Source organism: Macrosteles quadrilineatus, unplaced genomic scaffold, assembly GCF_028750875.1.
Source record: "Macrosteles quadrilineatus isolate MER2022 unplaced genomic scaffold, UCM_ALF_1.0 Scaffold_3__2_contigs__length_128488019, whole genome shotgun sequence".
NCBI classification, from domain to species: domain Eukaryota; kingdom Metazoa; phylum Arthropoda; class Insecta; order Hemiptera; family Cicadellidae; genus Macrosteles; species Macrosteles quadrilineatus.
Window position 1 is genome coordinate 1,498,149 of NW_026542596.1, and position 23,833 is coordinate 1,521,981.

Below are 23,833 nucleotides of genomic sequence, written 5' to 3' on the forward strand. Positions count from 1 at the left end.
GTTTCTACAACACATCATCAGCTTTTAAAATAAGAGATCTTTATTCAAATAAGCAATAAGTACGATTGAGCTTTCATGCTGGTTATAGTGCTCGCCTCACAAATCAAAGGTCGCCGGTTCGATCCTGAGAAAAGTTATTAGTTTTTGATGGTTCTGGGCATTAAATAAATGATCTTGGCTAATGAAACGGCCGATCTAAGTGAGTAAAAAGCTTCAAAATATCATCTCGCACCATTCTACACGCATTTTTCACTCACATTTGGTTTGGATAATACGTACATAGATGGCGTACCCATTCCAATTACAGTACTTGATAATCCCTAATAAACGTGTTGTAACAGTTTCTTATGGTAGATTAAAAAAACCTCTTCTGTAATCTCACCCCGTAGCAAAGCAGAATCCCTAGCTTAGTTGTATAAACGTGTAAACCTACGTTTATTCTTACGAGTTCACAAACCAGCACGATCAGACCATGGGGCCTACAACTAAATGTACAACTAAAAATATGTTTAGTTGTAATAGTTTTTTGAGAGTCTTAAAAGAGTCGTTTGAGCCTAGACGTTCTAACTTGTAAAAATATAAAAAAAACTACAATGAAAATGTATAATGTCACAGTATACTAGATATTTAAATTTAAATTACTTCGGTATTTGAACAAATGTTTTGAGATGTTGCATAACTCTTAAGCACCTGTTTGAAATTAATGAAATTAACATTGCTCTTTTGGCGGGCAAATCCAAGATGGCCGTACAATTCCATGGATTCCCTTGGAGGACAATGCTTAACTCCAAAGAACATTTCTAAACCTACAGTTTACTATATATATATAAATTATATTCACTCTGGTGTTTGAAAAACTATTGTTGGACAATAAATAACTCTTCAGCAGCTAAATAATCCAAGATGGCAGCTAGGAAGGACTCTTAATGTAGGGCTTTAAAGGGTAAATATTGGTTTCACCATGTTTGCCGCTCAAACATAAACTTTTGTAATTTCGTCCCAAACAACTTTTTAGACCTAAAAAACAAATAATTTAGTATATTAAGTGTTGTTGAACTTTTAATGGCTGTGAAGAAAACTCAAAACGACACTGTAAATTTTAAATTTCTACGCTATTTTTATGGAGAATAATTCAATATTTGCAGTTGTTTACTTTTATTTTGATCAAATATGACAAATATATTCTTTTCATACGTAGCAAGGAACATTTCAATAATAATAATCTTTATAAACTTCCCTGCTGCAGAAAACTTAAGTACTCACTAATGCCATAACACCTAATGCCATTTAAATAGGGAATAAGTTTGCAGCTTTGAAAGAAATATTCTAATGAGCATTTAATCATTCAAATGTACATTCGCCTAGTCTGCAGGTTTGCTGTGGGGGGAATATATTTTATGATAGTTTATAAATCCATGATAGCTTATACAAATCTAATCATTATTTCACACTGTCAGTGGCTGAGCTCACATAAGTCCTTTATGCTATACAACCAACTAGCTATAGATTAAAGCGGAAATGCAATGTGTACTAATTAGAACGAGTCAATGTAGTGTATCTATAGTCAACCTTCCTGCGTCGCGTCAGATGTCAAAACAGACCACATAAAGGAATTCTTTCTGTTTATTTTGAGAATACTACACTACGATTTCATTCTTCAACTGACAATCTTGCTAAAAGAATGTAAGTACTAACAACTTAATAATTTCAATAAATAAACATTATAAATAACATTATTGTATTATTATTTCACTCTAGCGTATAATCTTATGTTTATTTGGAAACTATACGATATACAAGTGTTTTTTCAGTTTTTTTTAATTTTAACAGCTTATCTGCAAAATTTTTATGTCATTATGCTAAATTTCTGAGTATATCTCTAAAAATGACTAAATTGAATTAGAAGGAACTTACATTTTTAGGCCTCGGGTACGATACGAGCGGCAAGCGGCGAGCGGTAACCTGAGCGGCACGTAAGCGGCGGCGGTGGCTACGATACAAGCGGCACATTTATAACGCTCGTCAAATTTCCCCAGTTTTATTAGTCAGATTAGTCGAAAATGGTAACCTATGCTTACCTGCAAGACGTATTGCAACTATTGTTGCTATCTGACAATTGTTTGCATTTAAAGAAAAACTTAGTTTTTAGAAAAACCTTAACCCTAACTTTGTCCCATACTTTTCTGGTGACTGAAGTGTTTTGAAACTTCCGTGCTGGTCATTCCACAACCATTCCCTGGACTGCACCTCAAGTATCGACCCGTATCGCGTGTTTGCTGCTGTTTCCCTGTCATTTTAGGCCAAACTGAAGCATGAGCGGCGTTTTCGCGAAAATCGGTTTTGACTTGGAACCATGAGCGGTGCCGCTTAACGCCGCTCGCCGCTCAGACGTATCGTGACCACTGTCAACAAATTTACACGCAACTGAATAAGACCCCATGTCAGAGCGGCGCCGCTTACCGCTTGTCGCTCGCCGCTCGTATCGTACCCGGGGCCTTTAAAGCTATATACGTTATAAACGTAGCTCGATTTGACACCACTCCTAACATTAGTGTTTTAGCGATAGTTTTTATTTCTGACTGACTGTTCATTATGTATACAAAATTAGAGCTTTTCTGTCCACTAAAATGGTTCATGTAAAAATACATTAATTTAAGTTTCTTTCAATTTTTGTTATCAATTTATTTTATATTTTTACATAAAAGCTTGTGTTAAAATAAGAAAAAACTGCTCTAAAAATCCCGATGAATAGTAAATTTGTAATATTTCTCCTTATGAAATAGCCATTGGTAATAAACAAAAATGTGATATTACTTCATCAATACACAGTCGTGGCATACTATTCAATCGCAAATCAAGTTGAGTTCAATTAACACATTTCATTAGTTTTAAGTGCCTGTTGTAATGTGTTCAATATGTCTAGTACCACTTGTTAGAGACAAGGATGATCCGGGGTCATCTACAGGGAAAAGCAAACTAGTAAAAATTCAAGTTTATAATATTCGAGTGAGAGAAAGTACATTGATAATCTCATCGTGCGTCACAAGTACCCGGCTCTCCAGGGTCGCCCGGCTCTCCCTTGATGTAGGTAACATGCCCAGGGGATCCATCAAATCCTCTTTCTCCTTTTTCTCCTTTAACTCTGTGAAGTCCAGGAAATCCTGGTAATCCTGCAGGTCCCGGCAATCCAGGTATACAAAAGTTTATATCTGAAAATAAAACAACGTAGTAAAAAGCATCTGTGTAAATACTTTTGACTACAGAGATTTAACTTTCAGCAACACTGGGGTAATATGAACATTTAAGATTTTTATTTTGATATTTGTATAGTTTTACAAATATTGTTAACACCGGGTTTTGGATGAGCAAAGACTGTTCCCTATTTAGTTAGATCTTGGTTGACTGGTAGATAGTATAAACATTAAGCCTCTGGTACCCCTTATCACATCAAAATTCTATATATGTTTTTATAAAGCCATATATGGTTTTTGATGACCATATATGGAAGCATATATGGCCAGATGTGGTTGCATCCATATATGGTGGTGTCCATATATGGCCATGTATGTAGCCTATATATGGAATTATTTGCCATATATGTATCCTATATATGAAATTATTGTCCATATATGGCCATACATGTTTTCTATATATGAAATTCTTGTCCATATATGGCCATGCATGTTTTCTATATATGAAATTATTGCCCATATATGGCCATAAATATCTTCCATATATGGAATTATTGTATATTATATATGGCCATATATGACTCCCAGGTATTGAATTATTACTCATATATGGAATAATAATTTTCCATTTATGCTCATGTATAAATGAGTTTTTGACAATAACTGGAATTATTATATGGAATTGTTGCCACATTTGGATTATCTAACTGGACTCTCAAACACTTCTTATAATATTATAAATCTTAAAGTTTGTGAGTTTGTGTATTTTCTTGTTGATCTCACAAGCACAAACTACTGAACTGATTGAGTTGAAATGTGGTACAGAAGGGGGCAGATAAAATAGGCATTTCTCCTTTAAAGTATTACTGTAGTAGTAAAGTAATAAACCAGATTTGAACCCAGATGACACAATCCTGTACATACATCTATTGTACAATATTAGTATAACACGACAAAATCTTAAAACTGCCGTATAGTTTTCAAATGGTAAGTGTAGTAGGCCTAAATAAGGAGAATATTATATTAATAATTAATTAATTGTACCTTTGCTATCAAACAGCAGCAAATATCAATGTCACGTAGTTTAATAATAACATTCTTCAAATGACATAAAATGTCAAAGAAAAATCTTGTTTTTCGAGACCAAATACAGCTTCTCTTATTCGTATTGGCTTTCGTTAAGCTACGTGGCATGAAGTGGCTGTGGTGTAGTGTAAGGGGCGGACTCTCACGCTGGCATGAAGTGGCTGTGGTGTAGTGTAAGGGGCGGACTCTCACGCTGGCATGAAGTGGCTGTGGTGTAGTGTAAAGGGGCGGACTCTCACGCTGGCATGAAGTGGCTGTGGTGTAGTGTAAGGGGCGGACTCTCACGCTGGCATGAAGTGGCTGTGGTGTAGTGTAAAGGGGCGGACTCTCACGCTGGCATGAAGTGGCTGTGGTGTAGTGTAAAGGGGCGGACTCTCACGCTGGCATGAAGTGGCTGTGGTGTAGTGTAAGGGGCGGACTCTCACGCTGGCATGAAGTGGCTGTGGTGTAGTGTAAAGGGGCGGACTCTCACGCTGGCATGAAGTGGCTGTGGTGTAGTGTAAAGGGGCGGACTCTCACGCTGGCATGAAGTGGCTGTGGTGTAGTGTAAAGGGGCGGACTCTCACGCTGGCATGAAGTGGCTGTGGTGTAGTGTAAAGGGGCGGACTCTCACGCTGGCATGAAGTGGCTGTGGTGTAGTGTAAAGGGGCGGACTCTCACGCTGGATTCCCGGGTTCGAATCTCGATCGGATACTTTCAAATTTTGTTATGAAATTTTTTAGTTTAACGTATTTATTATAGTTTTAATGCATAGTTGATACCATTTAATGTTAAAATATGTTTAATTATTTTTTTTGTAATTTATATATTTAAAAAAAAATCCATATATGGGGGATTCCATATATGGTCATATCTGGTTATATTTGGTCCAAAACCAAATATAACCATATAAAACAATTGTATATGGCCATACATAAACTTTTTCATAGGGGAAAGTTTACATTCTATTTGGATACCCAAATAAATTTGGCAGAAAAAGCCTGTATTCATTTTCCAAATTCTAGTATCGTGATTTGTAGAAACACCAAGTTCTAAATAAGATAGTGTTGTTTCATCTAGGTTGTGGTGTGAGTTAGCTCAACTGAATAGACTCATAAATGGCAATACTTCAACGTAAGGTTCATTGACTGGGTTCAGCCTCACAGCATAGCATACATCCATACAAAAACAAAACCTGTTAATCTAAAGTCAGTCCCGACAAGAAGTTTACTGGCACCTTCTGAAGCCGGTTTCTTCCTAAGTATACGTATCCATGAAAAATTGCCTGCATTCTCTTATCATTTAACTGATTTCAGGAGGGATTAAGATTAATAGAAGTTGGGACCAAACAACAGAAAACAGTGTGCTTTTATTAGGCGCGTAATACGTGTACGCTTGTAAATAAGTTGGCAACATCCTACGACTACGATCAGCTGGTGCAGTAGTTCCCATTTCATTCAACGCTTGGATTTAACCTAATCTAAAAACGTGTTCTTAGTATTTGAATGATTTGTTATTTCTACGATTAACACGAGAGACACGAGCGCAAATGGCCTTTGCTGCACTCGAGAAGCTTTCGACACTCGCCTGTGGCTCGTGCGTATACATTTCTCTCATGTGCAGCATAGTGGCACTTTGCACACTAGTTACATAAATAACTATACTATTTGATCAGTTGTGGTAGTTTCCAAAAAGTCCTATGATACATTCTGTGTATTCATTGTTCAATTGTCTTTGCCAAACGTTTTCCTTTGTACTGTATTCAGGTAGAGTCTCGTAAAATTATCATTGACTGGTTCAAAATTGCTTTACAAGCGATTGAAGTGGTATTCGACTCAGTTTGCTTTACAATATATACATAATCCGACAAAATCCAACCTTGAGAAAGTGACTAAAAATATAGTTATTTGTGCAACTAGTGAGCAAAGGGAGCAAGAAATACCTACTCACGAGCCGTAGGCGAGTAAGGAATGGTTTCTCGAGTTAGGCAATTGCACTTTGCACTCGAGTTGCACATTATACTTTTCCTACAGTTACCATAAAACAAATAAATTGTTTAAGAAACGTGACATATTTTTACACAGAAGTGAACTTTTAATATTACATTTAATGATACAACAGTACAACAGCTGACCAGCTGATTTACAGCCAGTGCTGCCAACGTATTTCACGCGCATACAACCTAAGGGAGTATGTTTTATCTATGATACAACCTTGTCTGCATGTTACGCGCTCACTATTTCGTGCCTTCACGTTACAAATCTGGAGTGAGTGAGACGAAGTAATAGAGTGAGACAATTTTAACATTGTCTCACTGATGAGCGGATTGGCCACTTTGCTTTTTAAATCAGTGAGAGAACATGTACCTTGTTAGGTAACTGTAGGAAATAGTTTACTAATATAGTTTTTAATAATTATTAAAAATGCCACTTTAAACCTGCAACACATGAATCAAAAACGGCTGTTTTTGCTGCAATATGACGACAAAGCATTTTTATTAATTAATAAGTGTTAAACGAATTTATTTATTAATTTCAAAGTATTTTGAACAAACTAGGCTAAGTTTTTACATAAGTCTAACGTTACGACCTAAAGTTGTGGCATTAACGCTTTGATAAAATCCGTTGTTGGTGAATGAGGGGATATGAGCTCACGACCTTGGGCCCTACTATCAAACCAGCTTGCTCACAAAAATTTCCAACCGTTAGAACGTCCTTAAAAAGTATTCAGATGAAAACTAGACTATTCCGACCATTAACGTTCCGCTTACGGGAAATGGTCCAGCTGCTCTTTGGGACGGTATTTACATTAAGTACTGTACTAATATTGCCTAATGGATCTAATATTTACCTCTTTTGGGTCTATTCACAGGCACAGATACAGGCTGAAACAATAAAGATTTGTATTACAATACTGAAATACATACATGGTGTCCGGAAATTGTGGTAAACTATGTATAAATGATTGTAGAGGTAAAAATAAGAACAAAAATTTAACACAAACATAATACGTCCAAAAGTTTTCTGTCCGTGGGTCTGTTTTTGTTTTTTACGTAATTTATCAAATCTTCCGAACCTCCTGAGGTATTACTTTAAACTTGGTATGTGTATGTGGAATAACAAGATGTATTACTGAATTGAGTATCAAGTTTCTACGTTGTACCATTTAAAAATGGCGACAGTTTTTTATGGCTAAATATCTTAAAACACATACGTACTTCTTTTTAAATTTATGTTTTTTACGGCTAAATGCCTTACAAACAAAAAAGGTTGCTATTTTGAAATGGTACAAATTAGAAACTTGATACTCAATACCGAAATACATGTCATTATTCCACATGCACATGCCAAGTTTGAATTTAATACCAGGAGGTTCATAAGATATGATAAAATGTGTAAAAAAACAGACAGGACAGATATCTTAGCTTTTTAGGACATATTCAGTTCATACAAACTTTTTTTATTTTTACCTCTATAATCATGTACTAACAAATTTGAAATTTTACCATAATTTCGTGTATACTTAAGTAAATATACCGACCATAACATTTATTTCACTACGATAGCAAAACCTTTTTTAAGGTGCCTTTGTTATTTTCAGTTTATATATTATTTAACACTAGCTGATATAAAAGTATGTTTATCAATATAGAGAAGTACGATTTTGAGATTATTAGGAATAATGTATTCTACCAGCTTTATTTATGTTTGTATCAAAATGTAAAATGATAATATTGCAGGCATTTATACTTTCTGCTGAATGTTACCCAGCAACTATGTTTAAAAATATAAAAGAAATTGATATTTTAATAAAAATGTAGCCTAACGTTAATAACCAAATTGATAGATTTAATTCGATTAATATCGGTACCCAACTTAAAGATTAATTTTAACAAAAAATTAATTTTATGATGCACAAAGTGTCCATTAAAAATGTTCCATGTATGTCTGTGGTAATGATAAAATAAACGAACCAAAAATTTATTTGACTTTCAAAAAAGTCTTTTAAAAAGTTCTTAAAAGACTTTTAAAAAATCAACCGTGTTTTTGAGATTACTGTTTTTTTAGAATACAAGATTAACACTACTCTTGTTACAAGTAAAAATTGAAAAGCTTAAAGTATTAAACTTTTTTGGATAATCTAGCATTAATCACAATAATGCTGTATAATAAAATACGCTTTTATAAAAAATCCACAAAGCCAATCATATAATATATTTTATGTTAAATATTAATTACAATTGGTTAGTAGTTTGTATTCCAACTTAATCGTCTTACATAATCGATCACGCGTTATTTTAATACAATGAATGAACATAAAAACTTAAAAACGACATTTTCTGTCGTATAATATTATTTCTATATAAAATGCTGACCATTTTACTTATTTTAAGAACAACAACAAAAATATCATAAGTTGACTGAAGTATTACCTTTAGTGGAGGTCCTTCTAAACATTCCCCTTTGGGACCTTTCTCCCCCTTTTGACCCTTAACTACAAGTGGTGGTGCGGGGAGTCCTGGATCCCCCCTTTCTCCCGGTCGTCCAGGCATTCCAGGCAATCCGATCATTCCTGGATATCCCGGTTCTCCTGGGAGTCCCTGAGACACGCCACGAACTGTTCTGGACTTGGGACCTGGCACCATTAAAAAACCTTAATTATTATTTTGAAAGAAACCATAGTTAATAATCCAACTATACGAACTTCTAAATTCATACAAATGTGCCAAGAATTACTAATAAGATAGGGGAAAATTATAATAGGTGTTATTTTGTATGATAACATAATAATAATGATAACATAATAATAATAATCAGGGTAAGTAATGTGGTTATAGTGCCTAAAGGTTTCCAAGCAAAGTCATGGACCCAGGTGCCAGTTTTACCATTGAAATATCAACTGATTTTGCTTTCTAATAACAGGTTGACATTGGATACCGTAGTGACAAGATTAGGTTTCGGACAGTTTTCTTAAAACGATTTAAAAGACACCCTAAATAAAATAGTGTAAAAATACATCAGTAGATATAATACCAGAATATGACCCCACTTTCGGCGTTTTAGAGGCACTTTTAGGGCACTTTTTATAGGGGAAAAATGAGAAAAAAATGGAAGAGCTTTTTTTGGCCACTTTTTTAAAAGACCCAGCTCTCGACCTATACACCCCTATATAAATTTTATACTTTTGTTAATACTAAAAATCACGTCTGGAAATGGTGAGCTTTTTTTGGCCACTTTTTAAAGACCTGGATCTCGTCCAATACAAGCCTATATAAATGTTCAAACTCCATTAAAATTTCAAATCCACATCCATTCCCATGTATATTTTCAAAATCATGTGAGGTTTGTGCGCGAACTCGGGCACGCTTATGGCTATGTGTAAACTATGCCTGACTCAAATGAATGACTGTGAGTGTAACCTAATGACCCCAATCAAAACCAATTGTCAACATTCTCTGCCTGTCTGGCGCCAGTCTGTCTGGGGCAGGTTTAGACAATTACCAAATATGTTTGATTGATTGACCTCAATTATTCAATTGTTCAATTTCAGTTTGTTCAATTTCCATTGTTAAGTTCTAAATTAATTTAGACAATTTTGTGGTATATAAGGGGGGCATTCTACGGAATCATCACTAACTCTTCCACCTGGATCTTCTTGTTTTGGTAAGTCTTTGACATCTAAGCTAGACTATTGTAATATGTTGTCGCGTGTCGGGTCATGGGATCAATTGGTGACGTAATTGATGCTTGTACTCATAGGCCTACTCTGTATTTCTTTTAACTTAGGAGTGTAGCTAATTTCCCGAGTCCATTTTTCAAAACTTAGCCGAATTGAGTCACTAAGGAACTTGTAAAAAATGTATATAAGTCTATTTTTAAACACTTAGAGTATTTTGAACAGTCACTAAGGAACTTAAAATGTATATAAGTCTATTTTAAAAAACTTAGCCAAATTCACTCATGACTTTGAGTCAAAAGTTTGCACAAGTTATTATTTAAAAACTTAGCCGAATTATACTCACTATATAATTTTGTCGAGTTCCTTTTAACATAGGTAACATAGTCTTCTCTATAACTAACACTCACTCTGTATATATGTAGACTCAGCATTCTGAATTGCTAAAAAGTATTTTTACTTAAGATTTTGGATTTAGTTTTGATTTAAAAAATTGCAATTGCCAAATTTTATTGTATGAAATTGTTTTGAATATTAAAATTTAAAATTCTGATTTAAATTATTATTTCCCATTAATTGAAATTGTCTAAAATGTAATTTCCATCATATAGAAGATGCTAACTTTGTTTTTTAGTTACATGTCAACTGTGTGCTGCTTCTCTATCCAAAAAAATAACTTATTTTGTTATTACTATTTTTAAGTGAGTCAAAATTGTGCACAAGTTATTATTTAAAAACTTAGCCAAACTTCATGCACCGGGGGACTTTGAGTTAAAAGTGTGTACAAGTTATTATTTAAAAACTTAGCCAAATTCACTCACGGGGGGGGACTTTGAGTCAAAAGTGTGCACAAGTTATTATTTAAAAACTTAGCCAAACTTCATGCACCGGGGGACTTTGAGTTAAAAGTGTGTACAAGTTATTATTTAAAAACTTAGCCAAACTTCATGCACCGGGGGACTTTGAGTCAAAAGTGTGCACAAGTTATTATTTAAAAACTTAGCCGAATTATATTCACTATATAATTTTGTCAAGTCTCCTTTAAAATAGGTAACACTTACTCTGTATATATGTAGACTCAGCAATCTGAATTGCTAAAAAGTATTTTTTATTTAAGTTTTTGGATTTAGTTTTGATTTAGAAAATTACAATTGCTAAATCTTATTGTATGAAATTGTTTTGAATATTAAAATATAAAATTCTAATTCAAATTATTATTTCTCATTAATTGAAATTGTCAAAATGTAATTTCTACTATATAGAAGATTCCAACCTATTTTTTAATTACATATATAAAAATGAAGACTACATGTCAACATTGTTTTGCATCGCTCTCCAAAAAAAGCAACCTGATTCGCCACTACAAGGTAATACATAAAATGAAGGTGAAACTGTGCAAAGTTTGTGATATAATCTGTGATAATAACATGGCTCTAAAATCTCATATATTACAAACTCATAAGACTTGTAATTTCTGTAAAAGAAATGATGTTGGTCATTTTAAAAGACATGTAAATTCTTGTAACAAATGTCCATATACAATGATTAAATTTGTTGGTGAATCGATTAAAACTGAACTTAAAAGTACTCTTCAGTCTTGTCCTCTACCAATAAAATGGACTTTAGTAAGGAGAATCAAATTTATAAAATATACAATAGATCAAAATGGAAAATTAGTTAATGAGAAAGAATGTATTGCAGATTTTAGAAGCCTTACTACCTTAACCATTGAGAAGAGAGATTTAAAGCCTCAAATTGAAAATGCCCTTTTAAAGATTGACGCTTCCATACACAAATATCAAGCCGAAGGCAGTGGATGGATTTATGACCATACTAAATATTGGCAGTTGCACGTTTACAAGTATAAGCCCCTAACTCCAAAGTCATACATTCCCACACCAAAAAGTATTAAATTGACAAAAGCAGTTTTAAATATAAAGAATGTTGATAATAAATGCTTCCTTTGGTCAATTTTAGCAGCTTTACATCCAAGGAATGCTAAACATGCTAATAGAGTCTCTAACTATGCACCCTACGTAGGTAAGTTGAACATGACAAATATAAAATATCCCGTAAAAATATCTGACATAGATCAATTTGAAAGAAAGAATAATATAAGTGTTAATGTATTTGGAGTTGAAGACCAAAAATTTATATATCCATTAAGAAGAACCAAACTGAATAGTAACACTCATATAGATCTATTATTATTACAACAAGGTCGTAAATCACATTACTGTTTAATTCGTGATTTTAATAGGTTAATGCTACGGTCAACAAAAGATAACAGTAAAAAGCATTTTTGCAAGTTTTGTTTACAACATTTTTACACCAAAGATAAATTGGAGTGTCATATAACATATTGTAAAAACTTTGATGTCCAACGAGTGGAAATGTCTAAACAAGATACATTACAATTTAAAAATTATAAATATCAACTTAAAGCCCCATTTGTAATTTATGCTGATTTTGAGTGCTTTATAAACTCTAACAACCATACTCCATCTGGATTTGCATTTGTCGTAGTAAAAGATTCTAAGATTATTTCTGAAGAGTTATATAGTGGCGAAAATGTTATGGATGTGTTTTTCGAAAGGTTGTTTGAGACTTATGACTTCATTAAAAATCAAATGGCAATATATATCCCCCTTGTAATGACTCCTGAGCAAGAGGCATCTTTCCAAAACTCAACACATTGTCATATTTGTGAAAAGCCTCTATATTTTGATAGGGTACGGGAACATTGTCATTCAAATGGCCAATACCGTGGAGCTGCCCACAATGATTGCAATTTAAACTATAAAGTAACAAAGAAAATACCAGTATTCTTTCATAACTTAAAAAATTACGATGGACATTTAATTATGCAACACTTGGGAAAGTTTAATCGTAAATTAAATTGCATAGCCAAAGATATGGAAAAGTACATTTCATTCTCTGTTGATGATTTAGTATTTTTAGATTCCTATAACTTTCTGTCCCTTCCATTATACAAATTAGCTTCCAATTTAAATACATTTAGATTCATAGACAATCCACTACTACAACGCAAAGGCGTATTTCCCTATGAATATATGACAGGACCAGATAAGTTTGCAGAGTCTCTACCTCCAATTGAAAAATTTTACAGTACTTTAACTAAAGAACATATCTCTCCCATCGAATATGAACATGCTAAAAATGTCTGGACCCATTTTAATATACATAATTTACAAGAATATCATGATTTATATCTTAAAACAGATGTATTGCTACTGGCTGATGTGTTTGAGACATTTAGAGACCTGTGTTTAAAGGATTACAAACTTGACCCCGTACATATGTATTCACTTCCAGGACTAACATGGGAAGCTTGTCTTAGAATGACTGGTATAAAATTACAATTATTTCAAGATATTGACATGCATTTGTTCATAGAAAGTGCAATCAGAGGAGGAGTCAGTATGATTTCTACACGTTACGCTAAAGCCAATAATAGATATATGGGCAAACATTATGATCCCAATCAAGAAAGTGTGTATTTAATATATTTAGATTGTAACTCGCTATACTCCACAGCTATGTGTGAGACACTACCCGTGGATGGATTTCGTTGGACGAATGAGATAGACTACAAAAACAATCAAAATGATGAGTTTGGATATATCTTAGAAGTTGATTTAAAATACGATAAAAGCTTACATGATTTACATAATGACTATCCATTAGCACCTGAGAAAATGAATGGCAAATTAATACCTAATTTAAATGACAAAACTAAATATATTTTACATTATAAAGCATTACAAAAATATGAGGAATTAGGTTTGGTTGCTACAAAATACTATAGAATTTTAAAATTTAGACAATCAAAATGGCTTGCACCCTATATTAATTTTAATATTGAAAAACGCAAATGTGCTAAAAATGATTTTGAAAAAGACTTTTACAAATTGTTAAATAATAGTCTCTTTGGTCGAACAATTATGAACCAACGCAAGTTTCGTGATATATATCTCAAGGATGAGTCACTATTAACAAAATATGTCACTAATCCAAGGTTTGACTGTAGCAAAAAGTTCGATAACAATTTACATGCTATACATTTAAATAAATTAGTTGTAAAGTTTAATAAGCCGATATATTTGGGAATGACCATTTTGGATATTAGTAAAGTAATAATGTATGATTTCCACTATAATTATATGTCAAAATTTAAGAACAAAAGATTTCTTATGACTGATACAGATTCTTTAATGTATTCTATAGTTACAGAGGACTTTTACAAGGAAATAGAAAGTGACTTGCACTATTTTGATACCTCTGGATATAGTAAAGACCATTTCTTATACTCTGATAAAAATAAAAAAGTCACAGGCAAGTTCAAAGACGAATTAGATGGTCATATTATGTATGAATATTGTGGTTTAAGACCAAAGTTATATTCTTATATTCCTCTAAAATGGTTATATGAAGAAGACAAGCAAGCTTTAGAGGTGAAGAAAGCTAAAGGAGCTGATGGTGCTACAGTTAAACATCTCCTTAGACATCAACATTATTTGAACTGTCTTGCAACTGGGCAAGATTACTATGAGAATGTGACAAGAATTAAATCTACAAATCATCATCTTCAAACCTTAACCATGAACAAGAAAGTACTATCATTTGACGATGACAAGAGGTTTATTCTAGAAGATGGCATCAATACGCTTGCGCTTGGTCACTATAAAATTGATCAAACATAAATCTATATTTGCCATTATTCTTTGACCTTTCTTTGTCTATTACAAAAAAGCCATATTTAGTTTTATCCCAACATTGATGACAGAGATTTTTAAATTGTTCAAATGAAAAGTCATTACCAACATGATTGTGATATACATGTTTTAAATTTAAATCATCTTGTTTGAATAATATTAGGAAATTTACATTATCACGTAAATGTTTGTGTACTTTGCTGTAAGATTGACACAGGTAAAAACAGTTAATATTTTTATGTCGACCCATTGAGAAAAATTGTGTAATATTTGGACTATTTATGTCATCAAATACAACAACTGACTGTGATTCGACATCATTTGGTGTAATTTCACAGTCAGTAAACGTGTGTAATTTCACTTCGTCACACAAACTAAATATTTCAATTATTTTTTTATATTTTTCTTGTTCTAAAGATTTAGATATTAAATATAAGTTTGTAAATTTTAATCCTTCCTTTCTTACAATTAAATTGTAAATTACAACCGTCTTCCCACTTCCACTTGGACCACAAATAACACATCGAATATTGGTAGGAAATAGACCCAACTTCTTTGGTATATTTTCCTTAGTATGTACTATTTTAAATTTATGTTTTTGTTGAATAAAAGACATTTTTTATATAATAAAAATGGTGAAAAATGATAATAAGAAAACATGTAAAAAAGGCAAAGGTTTATTCTTAAAGCCTTACAGGGGTCGAGGGCTATTGAATACTCTTATAAATAATCTTCCATTTCCACTTCACATACCATCATATCGGTACTGTGGACCTGGAACGAATATACGTCAAAATCTAGCCAAAAATGTACCTCCAAAAAATAAGTTAGACTCTTATTGTAAAGAGCATGACATATTCTACATGAATAATCCCGATACCGCTGCTCGGAACAAAGCAGACATGAGATTAGCAGACTTAGCTTGGACTAGAGTAACGGCGAATGACGCAAATCTTGCTGAAAGAGCTGCAGCTTATGCGGTGACAAATTTGATGAAGGCAAAAGCAAAAATGGGAATGGGATTAAAATTTAATAAAAAAGATGGACAACTACCAGCTGTTAGAGGCTGCAAAAGACGTGCCTCACTTCCGGGGGGTGTACCTAAAAAACGAGCTAAAAAATCTAACACCAAAAGTAAAAGAGTGCGGAATAGTTAATTTAGACAGTTCATCTGGCACACATTGGACAGCATATCGTAAAAATAAAGATATTGTAATTTATTTTGACCCATTTGGAATCCAACCTCCAAAAGAAGTAATTAAATATTTTGAGGGACATAAAATATTCTATACAACCGATCAAATACAAGATTTAAATAGTTCTATTTGTGGAATTTTATGTTTATCATTCATAAAAAATTTTTGTTTATAAAAATGGATTCATTTACTATAACATTTTCGGGTACAGAGCCAGAGCTAAAGTCAGTGTTCTTTCCTCCCATAGAATTAAATGATGATTATGTAATTGGATTAGTTGATTTTCAAAGTTATAATTCTATATTTAATGTGAAAAAACCTCTAAATACTTTAACATATTACAAAGTAGAGAAAAAAACATTACCAAAGGGAGAGATCTTAGTTGATGATTTAAACCAGTTATTAGATGGTAAACTTAAAGTTATAATACATAAAAATGGAGAAGCATTAATTAATACTAAAGTCAAACTTTTATTCAAAGGGCTTATTCCAAAATTAAATAAACTTAAAGGCAACAAATTAACCATTGGAGAAGGTGATGATGTTTTCTATTATGACCACAAAGCTCCAGTTACAATAGAAATTTCTGAAGGAACATATGAGGTGGTTGAGCTTGCAAAGGAAATTCAAAAGCAAATCCCAGACTTTTTCCTTACAGCTAATAATAAAACTATGAAAGCGACATTACTTTCTAGCCACGTGTTTGATTTTACAAAACCATGTTTAGGGTCTGTTTTATTGGGATTTAAAGGTGTTTCTACTCCTGGTGTACAGTTTGAATCTACAAATAAAATAAACATTAATAATGTAAATGTGATTAGAGTAAAATGTAATATTGCAAACGGGTCCTATTTAAATGGAAACAAATCACACACCATACATAGCTTTTATCCAGAAGCTCCTCCTGGCTACAAAATTATTGAAGTTCCAAGAAATATTATATATTTTCCTGTAAATAAGAGAAGTTTAGATGTTGTCAGTATTACATTTGCCGATCAGCATGACAAGGCAATTGACTTTAATGGAGAAGAAACTACAATTACTTGTCATATAAAAAAGATATGAGAATTTATAAGAATTTATCTATAAGTATACAAAATGCTAGGTTCCTACGATCAATAGGACTAAAGTTAAAATTTTCTATTAATAAAAATGGAAGATTTTCTAGACGTTACAGGGAAATCCCAATTCGACGATAGTGTGGTTAAAATTACAAATCACTCCTATGTTCCCCATAACACTTTAGCAATAAATAATTCTGATGAAATTCGAATATGTATTAATAATCAAGATTTGCTAACTCTCCCATGTAGGAGTTATCTGTATATTAAGGGAGAAATTGAAAATCATGATAAAGGTCATTTTATAAATAATGCATTTGCATTCTTATTTGATGAAATTAGATATGAAGTCGCAGGTAAAGAAATAGACATTGTAAGAAACCCAGGAATTTCTAGTCTTATGAAAATATTGAGCTCTTACAATAAAACAACTAAATTGTCAAATGTGGCATTTGATTCTGACACGAATTTAAAAGAGTTCCATAAAAGTGGCAAGTTTAGTACTTGTTTGCCATTAGAACTGTTAATGGGTGTATTTGAGGATTTTAATAAGGTATTAGTAAATGTCAAACAAGAATTGGTGTTGAAAAGATCCAAAAATGATTTGAATTGTATATTAACAACCACTAGTGCTCCAGCCAGTGGTACTGCTGATGCAATTCCCAAAATTATACTTAACTCAATTCAATGGGTGATGCCACATGTAATACCATCAGATGGGGAGAAGTTACAATTACAAAAGATGTTATTGCAAAATAAAAATTTGCAAATTGCATTTAGAAGCTTAGAGTTGCATGAACTTCCATCATATCCCAATACTACAAGACATACATGGTCAGTAAAGACATCTTCAAGTTTGGAGAAGCCTAGGTATATTATATTTGGTTTCCAAACAGCTAGGGATAATAGTGCACGAAAAAGAACTGATGAATTTGATCACTGTAAGTTAAAAAATCTCAAAGTATTTCTAAACTCTGAATATTATCCTTATAGTGATTTAAATCTCGACTTTGAAAATGGAGATGTCTCTAAAGCTTATGAGATGTTTATGAGGTTTAGAGAGACTTACTATAATACTATCCCAGATCCTATGATTAGTAGGGCTGAGTTTATGAAGAAATATCCACTAATTGTAATAGACTGTTCTAGACAGAACGAAACAGTGAAGGAAGGAATTGTTGATATTAAATTAGAGATTGAAACTGCAGAAAATGTACCAGCAAATACATCTGCATATTGTTTAATAATACATGATAAAGTGTTTGAGTACAATCCTTTGTCAAATGAGATAAATAAAATGTAAATAAAAGATGAAAAACATTCAACAAGAATTGGTTGACTCTGCAAATCAAATACGAGAGAAATATAGAGCTTTAAAACGTGGCAAGTTTCTAGAGGCTGAAGAGAGGTTTCAAACATTCCAACCTTTAATAGAGCCATTACAAGAATTAAAAAAAATCGCCAAAACAGAGAGGCCTCGAATGGAGATTCTCCCAATGACTCCATCTAGAATACCAATAATACCAAGATTACAACCATTACAGCAATCCACCCCACAGAAATTAGATTTTGGTCTTTTAGCATCAGACTATTTAGGAAATTACCTCAGTAAAAGTAGTATGACAGACACTACATATGGTATTAGACGAGAAGCAAATAAATTTTTTATTGGAAATAAGGAAGTTGACATTGCCAATGATGATGTTACAATTGCAAATAAAACCTACAAGGGGACAAAAGGTTTGTGGCAATTGTTAACTTTAAAAGAACCTGAGGATTATACTCCGGCTGATTTGCAAAATTATAAAGAAATTTTGGAAGCTACAAATGGACATTTAAAGAGTTACAAAGATGGTGCACCAATTTCAAGTAATAGACATACTAAATATCTTAATATAATTAAACCTCTATTTAAGTCTGTTGGTGAAGGTTTGAGACAAGTGACTGGTAATAAAATAGACTATATTTATTGGGATGATCCTAATGAGCTTGTAGATAGGTTAAGACTTCTTTGGCTAAGTCGCCAAGCCGGTAACTCAGGAGTGGATAATGAAATAGATTCCATTATTGAGGAATTGAGAGAAAGTGGAATTATTTACTAAATAAAAATATGTTTATAGATAAATTTTATCGTTTATATAATCCATATAATAAGCCTGCAGAACCCAGGGCTAGTAGTGAACCTACTTTAAATTTACAAGACGATAGTTGGAATGGTTTAAACCGTAAAATTGGTAACGTTAAAGATGGGGAGTTTGTAGATGATGTATCAACTTTGGGACAGACATTAACTAGAAAAGGTGATGTCTTCTTACAAGGTAGAACTAAATATGAGTTTTTAGAATCTAAGAATAAAAATTGGAATGCTAAAAAACAGAAAATTACTAATGTGGAAAAGGGTGAAAGTTTAGATGATGTGCCCACTTTACAACAGACTTTAATACGAACAGATGGTGGTACATTTGTACAAGACAATAATAATTATGAATTTTTAGAATCAGAGAATGGTATTTGGAATGCTAAGAAACGGAAAATTACTAATGTAGAAAAGGGTGAAAGTTTAGATGATGTGCCCACTTTACAACAGACTTTAATACGAAAAGAAGATGGTAAATTTGTACAAGACGATAATAATTATGAATTTTTAGAATCAGAGAATGGTGTTTGGAATGCAAAGAAACAGAAAATTAGTAATTTGATGGAAGGTACAGATAGTAAAGATGCTGTGAATGTTTCACAAGTTCCAAAAATGGAAGCAGGCTATTGGAGTTTTAATAGTAAAAGGTTAGTACGTGTTAAACCTGCCATTGATGACACTGACTGTGTTATAAAAGAACAGACTATAACTTTTGATAAAAAAGAAAAATGTTGGGATGCCAAAAAACAATTTATAAGAAATCTACCAGAGGGGGAACATTTGGATGATATTTGTCTAATGTCACAATCTATGCATTACGATGGATCAAAATTTGTATATGGAGAAAAAAATTTTAATTTGATGGAATATAATCCTGATTTATTAGTTGCTGACCCCACATCTTTGAGTGGATTTAAGTATATAGATAATAGACCATATATACCAGAAAACTATGTATTTAAAAGAATGGAAGATAATCTATTGATTGGGGCTAATGGTGATGTATTTAGAGTTACAGGAAAGGATGATGTTATAAAAAATGAATGAAATTGCATACGAGCTTCATAAGCCTGCAAGAAAGAATTTCATTAGAAGGTCTTTTAAAGTATTGGGTATAAACGAAACCATACAAATAGATTTAGTTGATATGCAAAACTATGCTAGAGAAAATTCTGGCAATAAATATATTTTAACTTTAATAGATACATTTTCTAAAAAAGCTTATGCTGCTCCACTAAAGAATAAGACAGGGTTAGTGGTTACAGAAGCCATTAAAACCATTCTACCAAAGGGGGTTAAAAACATTCAATCTGACAATGGAAAAGAATTTTTTAATCAATATTTTAGCAAACTAATGAAAAAATTAAATATTAATCACTATCACACATTTTCTACAACTAAGGCTGCAATTGTGGAGAGGTTTCAAAGAACTTTAAAGAATTGGTTATATAGAGAATTTAGTGCTCAGGGGAGTTATAAATGGTTGGATTTACTTCCAAAGTTAATTCGAAAATATAATAATAAAGTGCATAGATCTATAGGAATGAAGCCTAACCAAGTGAATGTTAAGAATAGTAAATATGTGCATGAGAGGTTGACTTCTAAAGTAGTGCAAGTTAAAAAGCCAAGATATAAGGTAGGTGATAGCGTAAGGATTTCCAAGTATAAACATGTTTTTAGTAAAGGTTATACTCCAAATTGGACAGGGGAACTATTTACAATAGCAGAAGTTAAGAATACAAAGCCTGTAACTTATATCTTGAAAGATGAAAATGGCAATATAATCAGGGGAGGCTTCTATACAGAGGAGTTGTTAAAGACCAAGTATAAGGACATGTATTTGGTAGAGAAGGTAATTAGGAGAAAGGGTAATTCATTGTATGTCAAATGGCTTGGGTTCCCAAGTAGCCAGAACTCATGGATTTCCACTAAGGATGTCCAAGGGAGCACATCATGAGCCGGGAGCATGCCCGAGTTCGCGCACAAACCTCACATGATTTTGAAAATATACATGGGAATGGATGTGGATTTGAAATTTTAATGGAGTTTGAACATTTATATAGGCTTGTATTGGACGAGATCCAGGTCTTTAAAAAAGTGGCCATAAAAAGCTCACCATTTCCAGACGTGATTTTTAGTATTAACAAAAGTAGAAAATTTATATAGGGGTGTATAGGTCGAGAGCTGGGTCTTTAAAAAAAGTGGCCAAAAAAAGCTCTTCCATTTTTTTCTCATTTTTCCCCTATAAAAAGTGCCCTAAAAGTGCCTCTAAAACGCCGAAAGTGGGGTCATATTCTGGTATTATATCTACTTACATCGTACAGTAACACAAAGAATAATAAAAAATCCAAGACGATAAACGGCAGCGTGTTTGTTGTATGTTTTGATATACAAATTGATACACAAACGTCAGATTCGCTTACGATATGCAGTATACAAATTGACTTATCAATTAGTTAGCATCCTCGATGCTGGACATAGGTTACCAACGGCCGATTCCCGCATAACCTACAATTGCATGCCACAGGGAATATATTAAATTTTTCAAACAAAAACTAAGCAAGCAAATATACTGAATTAATGGTAGATCTGAATTCAATGAAAGACTAACCCTAGAATCAAAACTATATTATAACAGACTACACAATCCAATCAATATACATATTGCTGTTAGATAAACTAGTCGTGTTAAGTCACAATGCCAGGGCTGAAAAGTGATAGAAGGAGAATAATCTTTTTTACAATAGAATAAATATTTTATTCTATGGGTTTAGTAAATAAGAGGATAATCACACACTTTAATAACATAGAGTAATAACTCCTCCGTCATTCTTCCCACAAAACCACATTCAAAATTTATCTTTTCAACAAACTCAATGATATCATAATTAGCAATTTTTCGCAACGAGAGGACGCGGAGGAGACATTTTATTAAAACGTTTTTATTAGCTCGCTTTCTTGTCCGGTACAAACTTTGCAATCAATTTTATACTAACTTCCCGATGAGCTAGAGATTTGAAACTTGAAACATAGCTCACAAATGGATGACAATGCAATATTATATCATTTAATTTTTACATTTCCCTTGGGCTACGCCCCATGGGCTTGTTTTTATTAGCTCGCTTTCCTACAAATTTTGATATCAATTTCAAACGAAGTCCCCGATGAGCTAGAGACTTGAAACCTTAAAAATAGCTCACAAATGGATGACAATGCAATATTATATAGCTTAATTTTCATATTTCCCTTGGGCTACGCCCCATGGGCTTCCAAATTTTTCATGTTTACATTTTGAAAGAATGTAAATAAATCAATTAATTTAAGTCAGCTGTAAATACTTAAATTTGACAGTTCGAAGAGCAGAGGTTAAGAGGTACAAGTTCTGGAATATTCTAGAAATATAACACAAGGATTTCTAAGTACTGTAAAGATCAAACATCTGATTACAGATAATAGGGTTTTGGTTATGTTATTAACAGGCCATATAAAATAGATTTAACCACATTAAAGACTAAAAAGTAGAAAATAATTTATAAATAAAAAATACTTTTTAAGTATGCCACGTTTTTAAACGCACTAAAAAGTAGACAATAATTAAAAATATGTTGAGAGAATAAATACTTGTAAGATTTAAAACAAAAAACGTGGGACGCATGCAATATATCATAATAGTTCAATAGGTGAAGTTAATTGTAAATTAGCATGCGCTCCACATTTTTCGTTTTAAATCTTACAAGCATTTATTCTCTCAACATATTTATAAATTATTGTCTACTTTTTAGTGCGTTTAAAAACGTGGCATTCTTAAAAAGTATTTTTTATTTATAAATTATTTTATTTAAATCTAGTGTAGAGATAGATACACACCAACCACTCAGTGCTCTCAAAAGTAGGATAACTGAGCATGAAACACAGATCTCAAAGGCTTTAGATTCCTAGACCCCTCGTGGTTCTAGCATCCAAAGTCTACGATAAAAGAAAGTATAAGTACTGAAGTGTCTGCCTCTAAATAAAAATCTTTGAAGATTGTAGTGGTAATGGAAAACAATGGTTGTAAAAGTGTATAACAAAGACAACTTTGTAAACATTAAATTTGAACATTAAATCTCTTAAATTTGTAAAAAGTACATTTTTCCTTGCATTTGGAAAATATCTAAATTTTAAGGCCTAATACACAGACATGCAAAATAGTCCAAAATATGCTAGTCTTGTAACTTTAACTCGTTTTTAAGAAAACATGCAAAGGAAAAAAAATTAATACGAGGAAATAATCATAAAACATAAACCTCATCTAATAAAAAATTATATTTTTATTTAGTGAACCATTCCCTCTCGTCATTTTATGGTTCACTGAAGATAAATATTTACACTAATATGTTATATTTTAAATTTCACAAAACTTCTGCTACACATAAACTTTCTAATACTAACTTGTTAAAAGTTGTAGATTACAATCATACCTTGAACATTATCTTGATGATGCTGCCCCAAGAACCTTTTCGCTCTCGCCGCTTCCCTGTAGGCTGGTAGTCCTGGAGGGCCGGGCTCTCCCTTCTCAGCTAACTCTGGATTTGGTTTCACTTCCGACGGTAGACCTGGAAGACCTGGATCTCCCTTGTCACCTTTCTCTCCCGGCCTCCCAGGTATTCCGGGGATACCTGGGGGGCCTTGAAACCCTCTCTGGCATATATTCCCAGACACACTGTAGACTCCCAGTAAAACCACCAGTCCCACTAGCATGGCGATGACTTCTAGCTTTGTTGATTGTGTG

General features: G+C 32.8%; 1 protein-coding gene across 1 annotated transcript; it reads right to left on the reverse strand.

Moving 5' to 3' along the window:
• Nucleotides 1-2,980: 2,980 nt before the first annotated feature.
• On the reverse strand, nucleotides 2,981-23,833 carry LOC128988741 (collagen alpha-1(IV) chain-like). Its single transcript, XM_054410340.1, has 4 exons — nucleotides 23,523-23,833; nucleotides 8,689-8,891; nucleotides 7,107-7,140; nucleotides 2,981-3,209 (listed from the first exon to the last, which is right to left on the reverse strand). Exons 1-4 carry the CDS (start codon nucleotides 23,800-23,802, stop codon nucleotides 3,031-3,033), a joined length of 696 nt encoding a protein of 231 aa, XP_054266315.1. The 5' UTR covers nucleotides 23,803-23,833; the 3' UTR covers nucleotides 2,981-3,030.